The sequence below is a fragment of the Mobula hypostoma genome, chromosome 1 (genome assembly GCF_963921235.1).
Source record: "Mobula hypostoma chromosome 1, sMobHyp1.1, whole genome shotgun sequence".
NCBI lineage: Eukaryota > Metazoa > Chordata > Chondrichthyes > Myliobatiformes > Myliobatidae > Mobula > Mobula hypostoma.
Genome location: NC_086097.1, coordinates 189,347,822 through 189,370,832, shown reverse-complemented (window position 1 = coordinate 189,370,832; position 23,011 = coordinate 189,347,822). Strand labels below are relative to the sequence as shown.

Below are 23,011 nucleotides of genomic sequence, written 5' to 3'. Positions count from 1 at the left end.
GATGGCGTTTGGAGGAACAACACCTTACATTCCGTCTGGGTAGCCTCCAACCTGATGGCATGAACATCGACTTCTCTAACTTCCGCTAAGGCCCCACCTCCCCCTCGTACCCCATCTGTTACTTATCTTTATGCACACATTCTTTCTCTCACTCTCCTTTTTCTCCCTCTGTCCCTCTGAATATACCTCTTGCCCATCCTCTAGGTTCCCCCCCCCTTGTCTTTCTTCGCAGATCTCCTGTCCCATGATCCTCTCGTATCCCCTTTTGCCTATCACCTGTCCAGCTCTTGGATCCATCCCTCCCCCTTCTGCCTTCTCCTATCATTTTGGATCTCCCCCTCCCCCTCCAACTTTCAAATCCCTTACTCACTCTTCCTTCAGTTAGTCCTGACGAAGGGTCTCGGCCTGAAACGTCGACTGCAACTCTTCCTAGAGATGCTGCCTGGCCTGCTGCGTTCACCAGCAACTTTGATGTGTGTTGCTTGAATTTCCAGCATCTGCAGAATTCCTGTTGTTTGCGTTGAAACCATTTCATTTATTGCCTTTGGACAGATGTGGCCAATAATATCCACCTTATGTTTGGGCAGCTGTGATCTGCTTCAATCGAAAGTGCTCGTCAGCCGTACTATTTTGCGTGTCTTGTGTAGCTCGTATAGATCCAAGATGAAAAAGACCGGGCTTGCATTTCAGCTCCAGGTTCCTCCAGTGTTCAGTGGAGAATTAAAATCAGATTTATTATCACTTAATTGGATGATATGAAATTTGTTGCAGCAGGTTAGAGCAAAGGCAAAATTATTATAAGTTACAAAATAGTGCAAGCAGAAAGGAATAACAAAGTAGTTCATTGTCTTTTCAGAAATCCGACAGAAGGGATGAAGGTTAATATGTGGGTGAAGGTGATAACTGGCAGCCTGGAGAGAAGGAAATGTATGCTTTTAAACAGTATCTTTGAGGTTGTGGAAAAGTCCCAAACACTTTATCCAATTAACTGTAGGTCATTTGAGGCAGCCTGCTGGCACAGCAGTTAGAGCTACTGCCGCTACTCATAGCAACAAGGGTTTGGTTTTTATCAGATGTTGCCTATGTGGAGTTTGCATATTCTTTTCACCATGGGAGTTGAAAATAAGAAGGAAAGTGGAACTGATGGGAACTGGCAAGCGTAGACCTTCTGTGCTGTAGGAACTTAACTAATGCAACTCCTGATGCAGTTATTAATTTTCACTGAAAGAACAATAAGGTATTGACATCTGAGTTTAATTGGAGTTGGTCGAGAGATGAAAAACTGACCAGGACACTGCAAAGACTTTGGGTTTTTCTCCAGTGCTGTGAAATATTTTTGACCACTCTGTTTATTGCCTTGTTTAAAAAAATAATGAGCTAGAAATTCTGAACAATAGATCAGCAGTTTTGTCAGTACATAGTGGAATTCAATCACGAAACTTCTTGCAGTGTTTTCTGCATCTTGGGTAAACCACACCAATTTGCTCAGGATATCTATTAATGATGTGCCTTTACACGGAGGTTCCTAGAAATATTAGTGCCATTGGATGTGAAATGTAGTTGAATACTTTTCCTGCAAGATTCAGTTACATTTGTGGATTTTGTCGGCTATACCAGTCATTTATCTGGAAGCAGGCTTTCATAACAGATTTCAGTGAGACTTAAAAGGTTCCAGACTGAGTCCCTCCAGCACAACCTTGTGGTCCCCATTCTCCCTGGTAGTTATCCTCCAACTGATACTTCCTCCCCTTGTTGGCTTTCTGTCCACTCATCCTACATGCATGCAGAAGCAGTTTTTAAAGTATTGTTGACAGCAGCCACATTTTATCTGCTGTACCAGACTTGCTAGTGATACAAAGCTAGATGTATTATGAGTTGAGAAAATGAAACAGGGGAGGTTCAAGGAGACCTACAGTCCAAATAATTGGATGTGTGGCTGATGGAATGTAATGTGGGGGAGAAAATGAGGTCATCCTTGGTTAGAAAAGCATGACTATTTTTAAACTGTTGAGACTGACAGGTTTTCAGAGGGACCTTGATGTCCTTGTACATAAATCAATGAAAGTTAACGTGCACAATCTGCAAGCCATTAGGAAATTGCACAGTGTGTTGACTTATTAGAAGAGGACTTGAGTGCTAGTATCAAGGATTTACTGACATCTTCTAGCTCTCGTTTTGGCAGTCTGAGGTACTCACCTGCTTCAAACAGGCTTCAATCATACCAGTGCCCAAGAAGAATGAGGTAGCCTGTCTCAATGAGTATCTTTCAGTAGCACTTGCATCCACCTTGATGAAGTGCTTTGAGAGGTTGGCCTTGAAGCCAATCAACTCCTGCCTGTGGAATGATTTGGATCAACTCCAGTTTGTCTACTGTCACAACAAGTCAGCAGTAGATGCCATTTTACTGGTTCTGCACTCAGCTCTGGAACATCTGGACAATGAAGGTACAAATATCAGGTTGCTCTTCATTGACTACAGCTCAGCATTCAAGATTATCATCCCCTCAAAACTAATCACGAAGCTCCAAGACTTAAGGCACGATACCTGCCCATGCAACTGGATCCTTGGTTTCCTCACTTGCAGACCCCAGTCAGTAAAGATGGGCAATAACATCTCATCATCAGCACAGGTGCACCACAAAGCTGTGTGCTTAGTCCCTTGCTCTACTTGCTTGATACCCATAACCTGGTGGCTAAGTACAATGCCATATGTAAGTTTGCTGACAATATCACTGTTGTTGCTGAATCAAAGGAGGAAATAAATCATCATGCAGGAGTGAGATTTAAAGTCTGGTTGTGTGGCGACAAAACAAGAGCCTTTCACTCAAAACCAGGAGGAAGAATACTCATTAGGGGATCAGAGGTGGAGAAGATCAGTAACTTTAAATTCTTTGGCATTATAATATCCGGGGATCCGTCTGGGGACCAGCACGCAAGTTCCATCACAAAGAAGGCACAGAAGTTTGTGCAGATTTGCCTTGTCATCTAAAACACTGACAAATTTTATTAGTTGTACAATGGAGAGTATCCTAACAGGTTGTACCACGCCCTGGTATGGAAACGTCAATACCCAAGGATGGAAAGTGGTGGATACAGCTCAGTCCCACACAGGAAAAGCCCTCCCCACCATTGAGGACATGTACAAGAAGTGCTGCCACAAGAGAGCAGCATCCATCATCAAGAGCCCCCACCTTCCAGGCCATGCTCTCTTCTTGCAACTGCTATCAAGAAAAAGGTACAAGAGCCTCAGGTCTCTCGCCACCAGGTTCAGGAACAATTATTACCTTTCAACCATCAGGCTGCTGAATCAGTGTGGATAACTTCACTCACCTCAACTCTGAACTGAATCCACAACCTGTGGACTGACTTTCAAGGATTCTACAACTTGTGTTTTCAGTTTTATTTAATTAATTTATTATTACTATATTTGCTTAGTTTGTTTAATTTTGCACATTGGTTGTTTCTCATTCTCATTTCTGTGTAGTTTTCCATTAACTCTTTGTATTCTTTTGTTCTACTGTGAATACTTGCACAAAATTGAATCTCAAGATATGGTGACAATACATACGTACTTTGATAATAAATTTACTTTAAACTTTAAAACATCTCACTGCAATTATGTAGGGCTCTGAGGATGTATCTAAAATATTGTGTCTGGATCTGATTTCCATCTTTCTTACAAGAGATGGATTGCAAGGACTGCAAGTTTAATATGTGAGGGATGATTAAGCAGATTGGGTCTATATTCAAGTTCAGAAGAATTATTTTGCCGGATAAATGGCAGGAATGGTATTTCCCTGGTTGAAGTGTTCAGATCCATGGGTTACAGCTTCAAAATAAGAGATTTGCTTTTTAGCTCTTGAGATAAATATTTCTTCATCCAAAGGATAAAGTCTTTGGGATTCTCCACTGAATAAGGTTGTGGAAACTCACTTGCTGAGTATATCAAGATGGCATTAGATCTTTGGATATTCGGAGAATTAAATGATACTAAGTTAGTTTGAGGAGGTGATGCTATCTGATCTTATTGAAATACCAAATGTTCTTCTAGTTATGTTTTATAAATAAAGGTCCTTAGCCATTTTGTCCTACAGTTCTCAAGCTGAAAAATGTATTTGGTGCCATTGCCACCTCTGCATGATATGCAGAGCACTTGATGCCAGTCGTGGATGGCTAATTAAATTATTAATAAACCTTTGGGGTTACTTGATGCAACTTGACCTTGATTCATTGTACACCCTTAATGGGCGTGATGATTATTGTGTGCAGATGAAACGAATTCAAGAAGCGGAACTGAAAGCTTCAGCAGCCCAGAAAGAAGTAGAGTTACTACAGGTCTCCCTCCGTCAACAAAAAGAAAAAGTGCAGCAACTGCAGGAGCTTCTCACTTGCAGAGAGCAAGAGCACAGGTATGGAGAAATTATGATTACAAGGTTGATTTTCATTTACATAATTGAATAAAACTGTTCTTGGTAATTACCCATGCCTGAAGCTATCATAAACTAATAAATGGAGACTGGTAATTCAGTCAGTTATATCTTATTTTAAACTACACTTAGAACTGAAACACCAATAAATTAAAGAATTTTTTTAAATTTGTGCTTTCAATTAAATAGTTTATAACATTGACTTGCCTTTCATAAGTATTAAAGTCAAAAAAGGGGATGTTTGTTACTGTTTGCACACTAATTCTATTTGAAAATCATATAATGAAGCAACTACATATAGCAATACCTGGACAATATTTGGGCATGGACTCATGATCTCCCATGTGAAAGATCTTAGCCACCACCTGTTGCTGTTTAATCACATTCTTTTCACGTCTCTTCCTCCACCACCACCGCACTTCGCCACAGCAGCACTGCCACTAATCACCATTCGATAGAATGGTAAGCTAGACAAGCTACAGAGTGGCTATAAGTATAGATTTCTTATGGCAAGGGAATCACCTAATTCTCCAAAGTATTTTCACTATCCATAAAGCAAAAGTCAGCAGTGCGATGGAATGCTCTCCACTTGCCTGGATAGATGCTGCTGCAACAATAATGGAGAAACCTGATAATATTCAAGTAACAGTTACTCCATTTGATTGTTAACCTCACCTGTCACCCTTAAACACTTACACGAGGAAATCTGCAGATGCTGGAAATTCAAGCAACACACATAAAAAATGCTGATGAATGCAGCAGACCAGGCAGCATCTATAGGAAGAGGTACAGACCCAAAACGTCGACTGTACCTCCTCCTATAGATGCTGCCTGGTCTGCTGCGTTCACCAGCATTTTTTTATGTGTGACCCTTAAACGTTTACTCCTTCCACCACAATCATTTATCATAATCTGCTTATCTGGCATATTTTCAGCACGACAGCTAATAGCTTCAACTCTTCGTACCACATGTACGCATACTGTGGGTAATATATATTGGAAACTTGTGGTTCTCATTGCATAAAATTTGGATATCACATAGTTTAATTTTGTTGTCAACACATCCTCTGAATACCTTGTGCAGTGACTTTTGTCAATTTATTTTGTGTTCACGAAAGGTGATATGCATATCTAAGTTTCAGAAAGATAACTATAAAAATACAAAGAAAGAACAAACTGTTCCTTTAGTTGAACATGCTGTGCTAAATGCTATGTTTGCAAATATTTCCAGCTTTAGAATGATCTGCCTGTTAATGACAAAAATAATTTTTACATTTGCATTAACTTTGGAAAGGTTCATTGTTGTATTTAGCTGGAAGCATAGCAGGAATATTTTATCTATAGGCTATGACTGTTTGTTACCATACCCATCTGTTATTGTATATCCTAATTTGCCCTTGAGAAGACCATGGCCTTCAACCAATGCGGTCTGTGTCGTGAAGGTACTTGTTTCTTTCTTAGATAGTCTCTTGAGATAGGTGGTGGCTTCATTGTGGTAACTGCAGCTCTTTCACAGATGGAGCAGGAACAGACAGGTGAGTACTTTGTAAAGTAGTGCACACCTGTCATTTACACAAGACTTGTATGTACTCAAGGATGCATGGATTGCTTTGAGTGAATGGTTAAAAGAATGTTTGTTAAAATGATTATTTAAAAAAATCATGGTGCTATTCCTGACATTTAATAAACTTACCTCAGTATTCTGCCCAAAATTAAATTCTCAATCAATATTACCAAAATTGGATCAAAGGATTGAGTGACCAGTTCATGTTTGTGGTCCCTGTGATTTTTGTCTACTCTATTTGTTCAGTGTTATCTCCATCTAAAATTGGGTGGTGAAGTTCAGTTCAGAGAGTAAAGAATAGTAAGAGGCACTCATCGGGAAACTTGTCCCTTGAGAGAACGTTTGGACAAAAAGCAGGCACATTGCTGAATATTGATTATTTAGGCTGAGTATTTCCCAAAGCTCTGTTTTGTATGCTAACTAGTCATATTATTTGTGATTAACATTTTTAACAAAGATCGTGCGTGCAAACATTTTTATATCCAAGAGAATGGTCATGTGTTGGCTGGTCTCCAGTCAGTGTATTATTTTTTGTTTTAGGAACTAGTAGGCTATTTCATTTAATGAACATTTTGCTTTGCTTTGCTTTGCTTATCTTCCAGCTTTCAGTACTGACTTAATACCTGCATTGTAGTTTGTCGTCTTAGAGATGCTAATTGCCCTGCTGTATGTTTTTAATTATATCTGATTTTGATTCAGATTCTTTCCAACTTTGATTCATAAAGTAATTAAATACTTTTAATTCTTACATTTTTATGATTAGAAGGATTTAAGATATGCTTCTTGTTTGATATTCACAACTTGTAACCAATTCTCTAAACCTTCAAGGAATTGTTGAAGCTTACCTTACTATCTAACAAATAAATGGACAATTGCTACCACTAGCTTAACTTCAGTAAGATCATTACCATTCATTAAGTAATATTTGAACTTTTTAGCGTTTTAGTCTGGACGCTGCTTGGTACCAATATCCTGAATGGTAATAGAAACAGCTACATAATGACTGAAAAAAAAGTGAAAATGTGACCTCCATAACAAACTGATGCATTGCTAAGCACTATCAATCTTGAAAGGAAAGAGTCCTAGTTAAAAGCATATTTCATGTCCTTCTCAGGATAGCATCAAATAATGTACACTCCAAATGTGTTTAATTAGGAAGAAACAATGTAATGTAGAGAAAACAAAGGCAGTTTGAACAGTGTTAGATTTTAAAGTGTTGGAGACCTTATTATATTGATAAGAATGATTACTTTTACTAGGTATCCGTGCCTGACTAGAACACGTCAACTATGCAGTTATGTTATATCAATGATTCTTATATTAACTAAATACTCTCTGACTATAGCACTATACTCTTAACACAGCAGGAACAAACAATATTGAGACAGATGGTAACAGCTGGCACCATGAACCCTTCTTCCTGTTCATCATCCTAGGGGCGTTTTGTCTTTAGCAAGCCTTATTGGGATCTCCTTAAGCTGGTATAATGGAGGAAGCAAAATGAAAAGGCAAAGAAATATGAATAAAGAAAGATAGTAAGTTTGAGAAGTTACAATAGTTAGCCAATTGTTGTGGTTCTGACTTCCAACTTTCTCACTTGGCCACATCCATATCCTACAATTATTTCCCTGGATTTTCCGCTACTCTTGCGAATATCTCTGGCTTCTTCAAATGCAATTAGTTTAAAAAAAACAAACAAGCTTTGTGTGTAATAACTTTGCAGCTTCCGTAGAGGATACAATTGTTTTCTTTGTGGACCCATAACATGGGAAGCAACACAAAAATCAGTTACAATTGATGTTCTTTTCTTTGCTTATGTCATGAAACATTATTACTGTCCTTTCTGAAGATGATCTTAGGCCATAAAATTCATTTCTTGCTCCTAAGTTGTCTTGCAATCTTATTTTACGTAAGCCTGTTTTGTTTTATTGTAGATTAGCAAATTAACATACACAAAATGCTGAAGGAACTAGCAGGCCAGGTAGCATCTACAGTCAATGTTTTGGGCCAAGACCCTTCATTTCCAGCATCTGCAGATTTTCTCTTGTTTGTAGTTTCAAAATATACTGTTTTTATTAGTATTGTAAAATGACAATGCTTTTATTCCACAGAAAAGAAGTAAAATCCAGAGTTACTTTAAATGGGCCAGAATTTCAAGATGCTGTGTCTCGAGAAGTAGCGAAAGTAGAAGAAAGACATGCTCAGGAATTGAAAGGATATCAAGAAAAAATTGATCTATCTAAGCAACAATATAATACTTTAGAGGATGAATTTCGGATGGCTCTAGCTATTGAAGCAAATCGATTTAAAGAGGTAATTAACGAGCATGATTATATTTTTACATGAACTTATCTTGAGCTTATAAGAATTTGTTCAACTTAAATCACTTTGACACCCAACAGCATCACGTTTAAAGATTGTTAAAACACAGAGAGTTGTAGAGAGATAACAGCATGGAAAGCAGTCCTTTGATCCATCAAGTTTATGCCAAACATCAACCACTCATTAGCAGTATCCTACTCTTAGTCTTCTCAAATTGTCATTAACTTCCTTCCACTCCTCCTCCAGATTCCTTCAGTCATCTATATACTGAGGGCAGTTTACAGTAACATAATGTGTTGTTAGAGCTCATTTCAGCCAACAAATCTAAATACTGTATAGAGGTAAGGATTAATAGCTATGACATTGATTGGATGACTTGCCTCTTTACAACTGCTGAACACATAAATTCAATTTCCCTTTAAATAATCAAAAACTGATTTAGCACCTATATACAGGTGCATTTTAGTAAACATTAAAATGGTTAGACAATAGATTAAAGGTTTCAAATATTAATAAATTTGAGAAAACAAAGCGACTACTTAAAAACAGAAATACAAGAGATTCTACAGATGCTAGAAATCCAGAGCAACACACACGAAATGCCAGAGAAACTCAGCAGATCAGGCAACATCTATGCAGAGGAATAAACAATCAGTGTTTTAGGCCAAGACCCTTCGTCAGGACTGGAAGGGAAGGGGAAAAAAGCCAGAATAAGGTGGTGGGGCAAGGGGAGCATTGTATTTCATTTGCCACTTCTTTGCCCATTCCCCTAAACTATCTAAATCTCTTTGCAGGCTCTCTATTTCCTCAACACTACCAGCTTCTCCACCTATCTTTGTATCATCAGCAAATTTAGCCACAAATTAATCCCATAGTCCAAATCATTGACATACATTGTAAAAAGCAGCGGTCCCAACATTGACCCCTGCAGAACTGGTCCACTGGTAACCGGCAGCTAGCCAGAATAGCAACACACATCAAAGTTGCTGGTGAACGCAGCAGGCCAGGCAGCATCTCTAGGAAGAGGTACAGTCGACGTTTCGGGCCGAGGCCCTTCGTCCTGACGTCGTCCTGACGAAGGGTCTCGGCCCGAAACGTCAACTGTACCCCTTCCTAGAGATGCTGCCTGGCCTGCTGCGCTCACCAGCAACTTTGATGTATGTTGCTTGAATTTTCAGCATCTGCAGAATTCTTCGTGTTTACACCAGCCAGAATAGGATAGCTTTATTCCCACTCTCTGTTTTCTGCCGATCAGCTAGTGTTCCACCCATGCTAGTAACTCCCCTGTAATTCCATGGGCTCTTATCTTGCTAAGCAGCCTCATGTGCAGCACCTTGTCAAAGGCCTTCTGAAAATCCAAGTACACCACATCTGCTGCATTTCCTTTGTCTACCCTGCTTGTAATTTCCTCAAGAAATTGCAGTAGGTTAGTCAGGCAGGATTTTCCTTTCAGGACACCATGCTGGCTTTGGCCTATCTTGTCATGTGCCTCCAGGTATTCTGTAATCTCATCCCTAACAATCGATTCATTTCATAATTCATCTTTTCCTTCCTAATGACCTTCTTAGTTTCCTTCTGCAAGTTTTTAAAAGCTTGCCAATCCTCTATCTTCCCACTAGTTTTGGCTTCCTTGTATGCCCTCTCTTTTGCTTTTACTTTGGCTCTGACTTCACTTGTCAGCCTTTATTCCACTGAAATACCGACACATTGGAGTTTAGTTTATCCTTCTTAAATTTCAAAGTGAACTCGATCGTATTGTGATCACTGTTCCCTAAGTGTTCCTTAACCTTAAGCTTCCTTATCACCTCCGGATCATTTCACAGCACCCAGTTCAGCACAGCTAATCCCCTAGTGGGCTCAGATACCTTAGACATTCTACAAATTCTCTCTCTTGAGGTTCAGTACTGGCCTGGTTTTCCGAATCCACTTCCATCTTAAAATCTCCAACGATCATCATGACATTGCCCTTCTGACGCGCCTTTTCCATCTCCTGCTGTAATTTGTAATCCACATCCTGGCTGCTGTTGGAGGCCTGTATACAACTGCCATTAGGGTCCTTTTACCCTTGCCATTTCTTAACTCAACCCATGGAGATTCTACACCTTCCAATCCTATGTCATCCCTTTCTAAGGATTTAATATTATTTCTTATACGCAGGGCCACACCACCCCATCTGCCTACTAACCTGTCATTCTGATACACCATATATCCTTGGATGTTCAGCTCCCAATGGCAGCCATCCTTTAGCTAAGTTTCAGAGACGGCCACAGCGTCATACTTGCCAATCTGTAGCTGAATTTCAAAATCATCCCTTTTATTTCTTATGCAGCGTACATTCAAATACAACACTTTCAATCCAGTATTTGTTGCTCTCTGTTTTAACTGCACCATGCTTCTATTGCCCTGTAACTCAGCCCACTGGCTGTGATTATGCCTCATCTCCTGTCTGTCCTTCCTGTCATCTCTGTTGCACGCTGTCTTTGATTTATTTCTGTTTTCTCCTTCCTCAGCCCTATCACTCTGGTTCCCATCCCCCTGCCAAATTAATTTAAACCCTCCCTGACAGCTCTATTAAACCTGCCTGCTAGATATTGGACCCCTCTGGGTTCAGGTGTAACCCATCCTTTTTGTACAGGTCATACCTCCCCCAGAAGATGCCCCAATGACCCAGGAACCAAAGCCCTGCCCCCTACACCAGTCTCTCAGCCACGCATTAATATGTCTGATCATGCTATTCTTGCACTCGTTAGCACGTTGCCAAGGCAGCAGTCCTGAGATTACTACTCTGGAGGTCCTGCTCTTCAGCTTCCTACGCAACTCCCTGAATGCTCTCTTCAGGACCTCCTCCCTTTTTCTACCTATGTCATTGGTACCAACGTGTACAAAGACTTCTGGCTGTTCACCCTCTCCCTTCAGAATACTCCGAGACAACCCATACCCTAGCACCTGGGAGGCAACACACCATGCAGGTATCTCTATCAGACTGACAGAACCTCCTATCTGTTCCTCTCACTATGGAATCCCCTGTGATTACCGCATTCCTCATCATCTTCTCTCCCTTCGGCACCATGGAACCAGGCTCAGTGCCAGAGACCCAATCGCCGTGGTCATCCTCTGCCAGGTCAACCCCCCTCCCCCACTCAACAGTATCCAAAACGAGATAACGATTACTGAGGGAGATGGCCACAGGAGTGCTGTCTACTGTCTGAGCTCTTCCCATCCCCTCCCTGACAGACACCCACTTATCTAACTCCTGCAGCCTCAGGGTGACGAATTCCTTGTAGCTCCTCTCTATCTCCTGCTCACTCTCCCTAATGAGCTGTAGGTCATCGAGCCGTAGCTCCAGATCCCTAACACGGTCTCTCAGGAGCTGCATCTCGGTGTACCTGGCACAGATGTGGCCATCTGGGAGACTGGAAGACTGGAAGACTCAGGATTCCCACATCTGACACCCAGAGCAAAGTACTAACCCTACAGACATGCACTTTATTCCTCTTTTAAAAAAAAGACAGAAAGAAAACGAGGTCCACTCACCCAAATGAGCCAAAGCCCTACCATTCTGCCTCAGATCACTCCTTTGATGACCGCTCTGCTAGGCAGTGTCTCCCTTTTATGCCTGAACCTTCCCTGCTATCCAACTCACGACTGGTGCTCCGGTTATAGCTGCTGAAAGGCCACGTACAATGGAAAAATACTCTTGGAGCTCCCTTTTTAAATAACCATCGCCGACCTGCAAGAAATCCCTCTTGGTAAAGCTCTGTTGACGCTGCTGATAGGCCTTGTACAAATTGTTGAGGGTGAAGACAACTTCCCCCAGACAGCGTAGGTATAGCATTCCTGATGGAAGTGTACAGGAATTGGACACCTATCATAAAAATGAGACCACTGGGGTTAGGGAACTTAGTGGTTCAAGAGATCGAGAACATGTGAAGTGTCATGATGTAGGTGGAATTGGAAGGAAAACAAAATGGAGTCGAGGTGTGCAAACAATGGAACAGGAGCAGGCAGAAATAGTGGGTCTACCCAGCCAGTCATGTTTGTGTATCTCAGGTAGGAGTTGGAAATGAGCAGTGTGGGGTAATGGAACTGAGTTTAGTGGCAGTGAATGAGAGATCTCCAGAGTGAATGAGGTTGGTGGTGGTGCAGGAGACAGTAGTCTGATGCAGCTTATTGAGCCCTTTTCAAGGTAAAAGGAGGTGTCGGAGAGTTGCCACCTGGCTTCAGCAAGGTAGAGGTCAGATTGCTGCGGAGAGAGCAGAAGGCAGTGCGTTCAGAGGGCATGGGATTCAAATTGGACGGGACTACTGAAGTCAAGACAGTTGATGTCTCATCTGCAGTTAGAGATGAAAATATCTGGAATGGACTGCAGACCAGAGTAGAGTGTCCAAATAGAAGAGAAAGGTTGAAGATGGGAGAAGGCATCATTGGTGCGGAGTGGGGAAATCAAAGAAGTAAGCTTGTGTGGGTGGGTAAAGCCAAGACCCTTGCTGAGTAGAAAACATTCTGCTTCAAGAGGGGAAGGCCAGAAAGGGGTGGTGAAAACACAGTAGGGAGTTGAACTAGGGTAAGTGGAGGTTAGAGGAGAGGGGAGGATTGGAGTGTTCAGGGAAAGTGGGGTGGGAGGAAGATGGGATCTCACAGGAATGAAGGGGGAACAAAAAGTAGAGCGGAGCCTGAGAGACCAGGGGAGTACTGGTGGGAGAAAAGCCTTAGGACCAGAGGCAGTGAGAAAATTTTTTAAATCTAGATTTTAGCAAAATGAACAAATGATGCAGAACTTTATGCATTTTTTGGTATGAAAGTAGAAAATTCTCATATCCTCCTGTTTGTACTCTTTTCAGGTAAAACACATAGAGAGAAAAGCAATATTTGAACTTCATGACCTCTCATGAGAATTGTCAAAAATTAGAGTATAAACAAGTATTAAAGTACAGAAGCATTAAAACTAGTTAAAGGAGGGAAGGACCAAGTTATCAAAACACTATTTAAATTTTTGTAGGCTTTTTCAAGGTCCTTTACAAATAAAGTTTACTTACTTGTAATGCAGAAAGCAGCAGCCAATTTGAGCACACCTGGCTTCTATAAAAGATTAAAGCAAAAACCAGTGAGATGTTCAAAATTGCTGGAGTCAATCAATGCTCAGCTGATATCCATATGAATCAACCAGTGGATAAGTTCATATCGAGCTATTCCAGAGGGGATGCTGCAGCATAATCTTACACTCAGTGGAGTACTTGCTGCGGGGCACCTGTGCTGCACTCTTGGATTCTACATGGAGTCCAACAGCACAGTATCAGTTTCCTAGTTCAGATGAAACTGCTGCTGCATAGCTCCATGCCCATCATAACAAATGGGAGAAATCAGCTGCTGAAAGTGCGATTTCATTTAATTAATTTCCTTTAAATGTTTTGTGCTTATGAATGTTTCATTTTAGAATTTGTATTTTTAAAAGGTCTTCATGCTTTTGAAATATTAAAGACATTCCAGAATATTCAATTGCAGTGACCGCATTGATGATCAGTCAGCCTTTCAAGTGAGCTGACCAGATGTGTAGAAAATCTACCACTAAAGCTGTACCGTGTTCTGATTGTCCTATTGAAACTGTTCTCTGGAACACACTGGAAGAAATGGTATGGTCCAGCACAAAAGATCGGTAATGCTGGGACAGTGGAAGTTCAGCCACCCAAAATTTTGTGAAATGATTCATTAAGAACAGTTATTTCTGAAAAAGGATCTAGTGCTTTCCTGGTGAATAAACTCTTCTCGTGCTTCAAGCCGGGTACAGGTATCAATTATAACTGACGTTTCAATGACAAACTCTACCATCTTCTTCAGGGATGATGCCTGGGCATGTCTACTCCAGTGGTATTTGTACCCCTGTATTTCGTCCCTCCTGGTTTGTTAGTCCTAATTCAATCAGGTTTCCTCTCTCCCACCTTATTTACAATTAATTCCAGATCTTACTTAGAGTGAAACCTTCACTTTTGTTAAAATTCTTTTCTTCTAGTTCTTCAATGGCTTCCTTTATCAGGTACTGTATCCCAAAAGCCATATGCCGTCAAGTTCAATCATGCCCAGGCATCATCCCTGAAGAAGATGGCAGTTTGTCGTCAAACCATCAGTTATAATCGATACCTGTACCCATTTTGAAACCTGAGAAGGGTTTATTTATGCAACATACATCAAAGTTGCTGTTCACCAGCAACTTTGATGTATGTTGCTTGAATTTCCAGCATCTGCAGAATTCCTGTTGTAAGGGTTTATTTATAGTTATTTTTGTTCTTGAGGATTTAGTAAATTAAGGAGAGAATTTTAAAGTCAGAGGGAAAAGTTGGGGGTTATTTTGTGCAGATATTAGATATAAGAGAGAAGCAAAGTTAATAATAACCTCTATTAAAAGGTAGTGGATAAATAATTCAAACAGAAGCCCATATGGAAGTTAAAGGAGAAGGAAAAGCATATGACACTCATTGGAACTTCTGAACTAATTAAAGTTTTGGCTGAGAAAAGAATTACCTTGTGTATTAGATTAAATTCTTAACACTCACCATCCTGATTTTTCCATGCTTGAGTTGTATTTTTCTAATTAAAAGTTTTTTCAAAATGTATACGACCTATTTGTTAACGAAGCTGCTATGCTTCCAGAAAGTGAATATCTTGAATATTTAAGCAAAGTAAACTCAGTATTCAAAACATTCTGATTTTAAAATGCATGAATGCTTTTATATTACAGGATCATGAATGAGGGAAGCTTTGTCATCCATTTTCCTGCAGTCCCCTCATCCAAGATTTAATTGTTCTTTGTTAAATTATTGTGGGTTTTGTCTTAATACCATACCATGTGTTTATCCCTCTGTATGGATAACTTTCTGATATTACTCTTAACTTTTACTTTTAGTAATTTGGAACTGTATTCTATTGTTTACTTTGATTTTTTTAAAATAAAAACACTAGTAGGTGGAGCAGGCATTGGCTATGTGGTGCCTCAGGCCTGCTGTCTGCCATTCATTGAGGAAAGCGGACCTCATCTGCACCTTAACTCCACTCTGCTGCCAGTTTCCTGTAATCTTTGACTTCCTATATTTTAAAAATCTTTACCTCAGCTTTGAATACATTCTCTGATTTGTCCTCTGCAATTGTCTGTGTTAGAGATCTTCTGAAATAAGAAATTCTCTAAATGCCGAATACTTGTTTACTCTACAATTGGAGTCATGTTTTCAGCATCTACATGGTTAAGCCCCTTAAAAAAATTTCACATATCTTTTACATATCATATGCCTTTTTGTTGCTCAAGATTAAATTCAGTGCTGGCTAAAGGGATAGTAATTCATATTTTTAAATTAGGATCAAATATTTCTAACTACTAATACAACTGAACCTAATTCTCTCTGCTTACTTAGAGTAGATCTTTGCAAATTGTCACTGAGGAACTTTGTGGTAATATGTAAAAAAAAATTAATTTTAATCGAAAGAATCTATATTATAAGAAGCTGTTATATAATAATTGTAATAGTGTACCAAAATATATCAGCTAATATCAACCAATAGAAGTTTAAATCTCAATATTCAGGCTACATTCTGTTCTTGGAGCTTCAAGTTGCTTGGAAAAATATGATGGTATGCAATACAAAATAGTTAGTATTTCTGCCTTGACTTCAAGGGTAAATTATTTTGAACAAAAATTTTGAGGTACCTGCAAGAGGAATTAACAATACCTTTATCTGTATAATGTTTTCTTAAATACAGGTAAAAAGTGGATTTGATCATGTGACTACAGAGCTAGCAAACAATAACCAGGCACTTGCTCAATCACAGCAGAAGGAAAAACAATTGGGGACATTGGTTCAGGAATTGACCACAATGGTGAAAGAGCAGAAAGTAAAGATAGCAGAGTTGGCAAAATCCAAACGTGAAACAATTTTGGAACTAAAGGTAAAGTAGACTCTGAATTGTTTGAGATATTCATCAGATATTGAAAATAATGGAATTGAGATGCGTTTGCATTGGTAGTATCTTGTACTCACCTTTCCATTTTTTTATGATGAAAGAAGATGCATTTAATAATTTTGTTCCTGTACCCTCTGTAATAATATTGCAGAACAGCTCAATTGCTCTTGAAATAGCATAGAAACAGGTCCTTCAGACCATCTAGTCCTTATGTAAACATTTAAATTGCCTACCTAAATTGACCTGCACTGGGACCAGGGCCGGACTTTAAGCAGAGCTGCAGCCCAGGGGCCAGAGCTGCAGAGGGGCCCAAAATAGGTAGCTATCATCATGGCAGACAAAAAAAAAATACGAGAGTGGAGCACAGAAAAGAAACAAGAAAAAGAGGACCGTGAGAAAGAAGCATTAAAAAAAGACATTGAAATTGACAGAATTTTTTAGACCTGTTCTCGATGATGCAGCAGTACCATCGCTCTTGTCACAGTCTGAGACCAGTGGACAAGTGGAGACTTGTTCAACAGCTAGCGCTAGCACTAGCATTAGCACAGGACCACCGTCCTTGCCACAGTCAGTAGCTAACTGGCTTTAGTGACTGGAGAGCATGAAAATAGCGAACACCATAGGAAAACGATACTGACCTACGTTACACTAGTGTCTGACAGCGGAAGAATAGATACAGAACTGCAAAAACAGTTCGAGTCAGTGTGTGTCTACTGGACCGATGTATTGAGAAGAGTGGAGGCGGTTGTGAAGTTTTTGGTCGAGAGGGGACTGGCTATCCAAGACTCCAGTGCCATATATGGCAGGCCTGATAACGGCAACTACATGGGCATTCTAGAGGTAATAAGTGAGCTTGACCCGTTTTTGAAGGCGCACATACAGAAATTTGGAAATGCAGGATCGGGCACCCCTTCACATCTTTCACATAAAACATGTGAGGAGTTTATTGAGCTCATGACCAATTGACTTCTGTCAGAGATCATCAGTGAACTCGAAATGGCCAAATACTTTTCTATTAGCATCGATTCATGCACAGATGTTGCACACGTAGATCAGCTCACATTCATTTTACGTTATGTGGCAACTGATCGAAACATTCAGGAGCGATTCTTACGATTTCTACCCATTGAGAGCCACACGGGGGAGGCTTTATGTGAGTCTGTGCTCAAAGTTTCAGGAGCGATGAAGATTGACGTAAGCAACTGCAGGGGGCAGTGCTATGACAATGCTGCAAATATGTCTGGTGCATACAAAGGCTTACACTCCCGCATCAAGGAAATCAATCCACTTACTGAGTGGGTTCCATGTGCAGCGCACACTCTGAATCTCGTTGGAATCAACAGTGTCAACTGTTGTGTTGAAATTGCTGATTTTTTTCAGCTTCCTGCAGAATATGTTCAACTTCTGCTCCAAGTCAACTTCTAGGTGGAAGGTGGTGACTGCAGGACTTCAACCTAATGTGAACAAGCATTGAAACTCTGAAGTCTCTCTCTAATACTAGATGGGCTGCATACGCAGAAGCCACACAGGCATTGTGCGGAAATTATGCCAATACTCAAGATTCGTTAAAGAGCATTGCAGATGACATTAATCAGAATGTGGCAACTAGAAATGAAGCAAGGTCACTAAACAAAAAAAATAGACAAGCTTGAGATAGCTTTTCTGAGCAAATTGTGGCATTGCATTCTTCAGCACTTTGAAAGTGCAAGTGTTGCATTGCAATCTGTAGATCTAGACCTGTGTAATGCTGTGGATTTGGTGAGATCACTACGGGGATACATAGCAAGCCTGCGTGATCAATTTGGTACTTTTGAGACCCAAGCTAAAACTATGTCTCCAACAATCTCACAAGTGTACAAAGAAGACACCCAACGAAAAGGAAAACGTAAAGCCGTTCTGGGTGAATCCACAACAGCTGATGTTGGCTTGTCAGCCAGAGAAAAATTTTTAGCTACTGTTTTTTTTGGTCGTGATGGATAGATTACTTGCAGAAATTGATTGCAGATTTGCATCATATAATGACCTTAACAACACACTTGGCATCTGAAACAGTATCCCTTCTCTCTCTGTACAAGATCTGCACAAGAGAGCATCTGATCTCCAAAGCAGATATTCAGCTGACCTGGAGTTAGACTATGTGGAGGAGATTGTCCATTTCAGGGAATTTGTAAGTGGCAAAGATATTTCATCCGCAACAGAGCTTTTATGCTTCCTCAGAGAAAAAAACTTGCAGGTCATCTTCCAAATTGTAAGCATTGCTTTGAGGCTTTACCTGACTCTCTCTGTCACAAATGCAAGTGGTGGGCGATCTTTCTCCGAGCTCAAGCCAGTGAAGAATAGGCTCAGATCCACAATAGGACAGGACAGGCCAAATCATCTGACTCTGATGTCACTTGAAAGTGATCTTGTTCGGAAACTGGATTTTAGTGATCTGATCAAGGACTTTGCTGCAAAGAAATCCAGAAGAAGTAGGTTTTAATTTTGAAAAACGAGCATCTGACTTTGTAAATATCTAGGCTTGTGTGTCAGTACTGTTCCTGTTTTTGTGACAATAGGCTAATAGTTGACTGTTTACAAACCTAGTAAGTAATAAGTGGTCTTTACTCTGCAAGCCATACAGTACAGCAATAGGTTATTATGTGCTAGACCTCATTTTTCAAAAAGATTGTTGGAGTATTGTCAAGGTTCCTAGTTTGCCATAATGCCATCTCACTTTGCCTTTTTGTCTCTCATTTCCATTTTACTTTCTCAGAACACACGGTTGAGAAAAATACCAGATAAAAATGCTTTGGCATTGTTTGAGAAATAAGGCCTATGGTATGTGCAGCAATAGCTAAATGAAGATTTAAGATTGGTTGGGTACATCATACTTCGTCTCCCTCATAACTTTACTAAGCCAACTAAGCCTAGGTCTATTTTTGAATGCTTTAGATACTGTCCTTCAAACTAAGAATCTGCATTACTTTCTGTCCTCCCTCTTAAGGCCTGTAAGTTTATAGCCTAGGTATGGTGCTAAACCAATGTCTTGGTCCACAGCTTTGATATTTAGACCAGTGCGACCTTTGCTCTTGTTCTTGCCTTTTTTTGCTTGATACAGCAGCATTTTACGGTATCGGCAGGGGCCCACCAGGGCCTCCAGCCCCACTAAATCCAGCCTTGACTGGGACCACAGCCCTCTGTACCTCTACCATCCATGTACTTATCCAAACTTCACTTAAACATTGAAATTGAGCTCACATGCACCACTTGTGCTGGTAGCTTATTCCACACTCTCACAACCCTCTGAGTGAAGAAGTCTCTTCCATATTCCCCTTAAATATTTCACCTTTCATCATTAACCCATGACCTCTGGATGAGGTAGAACCCAACAGCGGAAAAAGCTTGCTTGCATTTACCCTAACTGTACCCCTCATAATTTTGTATACCTTTATCAAATCCCCTCTCAATTTTCTACGTTCTAAGGAATACAATCCTAACCTACTCAACCTTTCCTTATCATTCAGGTCCTCCAGACGCAGCAAATTTTCTCTCGTTGGTCCTACCAAAGTGCAACACCTGATAATAGTCTGCATTAAATTCCATCTGCCATTTTTTCAGCCCATTTTTCTAGTTGGTCTAGATTCCACTGTAAGCCATGTTAGCTGCCTTTGCTATCCACTGCACCCCCTAATCTTGGTGTCATCTGCAAATCTGCTGATCCGGTTAACCACGTTATCATCCAGATCATTGATATGGATGAAAACAACACAGATTCAACACCAGTCCCCATAGCACACCACTAGTCACAGACCTCCAGTCAGAGAGGCAACTCTCTACTACCACACCCTGACCTCTCCCCCAAAGTCGCTGTCTAACCCAATGTACTACCTCATCTTGAGTCCCAAGTGACTGAACTTTCCTGACCAACCTGCTAGGTGGAACCTTGTCAAATGCCTTGCTAAAGTCCATGTGGACAAAATCCACTGCCTTTCCTTCATCAGCTTTTCTAGTAACTTCCTCGAAAAACTCTGATTGATTAGACATGACCCACCATGCATGAAGCCATGCTGACTATCCTTAATCAGTCCGTGTCTATACAAATACTTGTAAATCTGGTTCCTTAGAATACCTTCCAATAACCTGATGTCAGGCTCACCGGCCTATAATTTCCTGATTTATTTTTAGAGTCTTTCTTAAAACAGCAGAGCAATATTGGATATCCTCCAGTCATCAGGATGAATTTAATATCTCTGCTAGGGCCCCGGCAGTTTCTGCATTTGCCTCACACAGAAACACCTTGTCAGGCCCTGGGGATTTATCCACCTTAATTTGCCTCGAGAGAGAGCAAACAGCTCTGTAATCTGTTTAGGGTCCATGAAGTTGATGCCGCCTTGCCTCATTTCTGTAGAGTCTGGCCACCTCCTGAGTGAATACAGATGAAAATAGTTCATTTCAGGTTTCCCCATCTTTTTTGGCTCCACGCATGGATTACCATTATGATATTCCAGATGACTAATTCTGTCCCTTGCAAACCTTTTGCTCTTAACATCTCTGTAGAATCCTTCAGGATTCTCCTTCACCTTGTCTGCTAAGACAACCTCATGCCTTCTTTTAAGCCTTCCTGATATCTTTAGTGTTCTCTTTCATTTCTTGTACTCCATATGCACCTCTTTTGTTCCTACCTTCCTAGACCTGCTATACACCTTTTTTTTCTTAATCAGGGCCTCAGTATCTCTTGAAAACCAAAGTTCTCTAAACCTGTTATCTTTACCTTTTATTCTGATGGGTGCATATAAGCTTTGCACTCTCAAAATTTCACTTTTGAAGGCCTTCCACTTAACCAAGTACACTTTTGCCAGAAAACAGCCTGTTCCATCCACACTTTCCAGATCCTTTCTGATACCATCAAAATTGGCCTTCCTCCAATTTAGAGTCCCATCCCGCAGACCAGACCTACCTTTTTGCATATTCACTTTGAAACTAATGGCATTTTGATTACTAAGTGTAAAGTGTTCCCCTACACAAACTTCTGTCTCATTCCCTAATAGCAGATCAAATGTCGCACACTCTCTAATTGGGACTTCTACATACTGATTAAGGAAATTTTCTTGAATCCATTTGACAAACTGTATCCCATCTTCTTGTCCTTTTACAGCACGGGAGTCCCAGTCAATATATGGAAAGTTAATATCACCTACAATAACAAACTTATGTTTCTTGCAACAGTCTACGATCTCTCTGCAAAGTTGTTCCTCTAAATTCCTTCCTCAGACTGTTGGGTAATCTGTAATATAGCCCCATTAACTTGGTCATATCTTTCTTCTTTCTTGGTTCAACCTGTAAACCCTCACTGGATGAGTCCTCCTGTCTGTCCTGACTGAGGACTGCAGTGGCATTTTCCCTGGCTAGTAACGCCACCCCTCCTCCTCTAATCCCTCCTGCTCTATTGCGTCCAAAACAATGGAACCCCGGAATATTGAATGCAAACACGAGGAAATCTGCAGATGCTGGAAATTCAAGCAAAATATTGAGCTGCCATTCCTGCCCCTCCTGAAAACAAATCTCACTAAGATAACTGTGCCGCTCCAAATAGCGCTATATGAAGTCATTCTTACCTTCGGTCATTAGGCTCTATAATGAGTCAACCTATACCTGGGGAAGTGATGACTCCCTCCTGTTAGACTGTTTGAAGTAACTTATTTTTTATTCTTTCTATTTCTCTTCTAATATTTATATATCTGTGCACTTTTAATGCTACTGTGGCACTGTAATTTCCTTTGGGATCAATGAAGCATCTATCTGTCTCTCTATCTAATAGCTAGAATATCATAATTCTGTGTGTTGATCCATCCCCTAAGCTCACCTGCCTTTCCTACAATACTCCATGCATTGAAATATATTCTGCTCAGGACATTAGTCGCACCATGCTCTACCTATTGGTTCCTGACTTTGTTTGAGTTTTAATAAAGATTCAAAGCACATTTATTGTCAAAGAATGTATAAATTATACACCTTGAGATTTTGTCTGCTTACAGGCAGCCACAAAGCAAGAAATTTTAAAAAAATTAATTTAAAAAAATGACCAAAAACCACTGCGCAGAGAAAGAAGCATTCCAAACCAGACTGAGTCCCCAGAGCAGCCAGAGTAGCCCCAAATCTCGGTCCCAGTTCATCACACCAGCGGAGTAAAAATGCACAGCAGCGGCATCAGTTCACAGCCTTGGCGCCACAGAGAGAAAATGAATGTTCATGGGAGAGCGAGCGAAATCAGCCCAACCCTTGCCTCCATTCCTGACCCTCAGGCTTCCAGTCTATCTGTGCTGGTGTTTAAGTTGTCCAAGCACCGGGTAGTGCCTCGCTCTAGGACCTTGACTCCGGCGCCACAATATGCTTGGGCTACCCAGCGCGAAATGGTTCTCAATTTCACCAAGTTGGCTTGGAGCAATCCATCTTCACACCCGGGTTAGGTGGACTGGCATCAAAACTCTTCCACATTGACTCCTCTTCAAATCGTTCACTCCATATCCAGCAGCGATGCGAACTCCATCTGTGACCCCGGCTGGAACACGTTAAGCCCCACGATGCCCCAGCACAGCCCATCCCCCAAACCAGCCTCGCCTCAGCCCAGCTTCTCACTGTCTGTGGCAAATGTTCACCACAATTTGCTTCAGAAAAGATGCTATAAGTAATATTTTAGTCAAATCTCTTGCCTTACGTTCTACCAGTAAGCTGTCGCACATCTTCACGCGCCGTCTTAAACCAGAAGTTTAAGA

General features: G+C 40.7%; 1 protein-coding gene across 2 annotated transcripts in view; it reads left to right on the top strand.

Moving 5' to 3' along the window:
- lrrcc1 (leucine rich repeat and coiled-coil centrosomal protein 1) overlaps positions 1–23,011 on the top strand; it is a 122,234-nt gene that overhangs the window by 67,924 nt on the left and 31,299 nt on the right. For both annotated transcript variants that reach the window (XM_063041355.1, XM_063041362.1), the window contains exons 12-14: positions 4,269–4,408; positions 8,102–8,303; positions 16,059–16,244. In XM_063041355.1, coding sequence (XP_062897425.1) covers positions 4,269–4,408; positions 8,102–8,303; positions 16,059–16,244 — 528 coding nt within the window. The remainder of the gene's footprint in view (positions 1–4,268; positions 4,409–8,101; positions 8,304–16,058; positions 16,245–23,011) is intronic.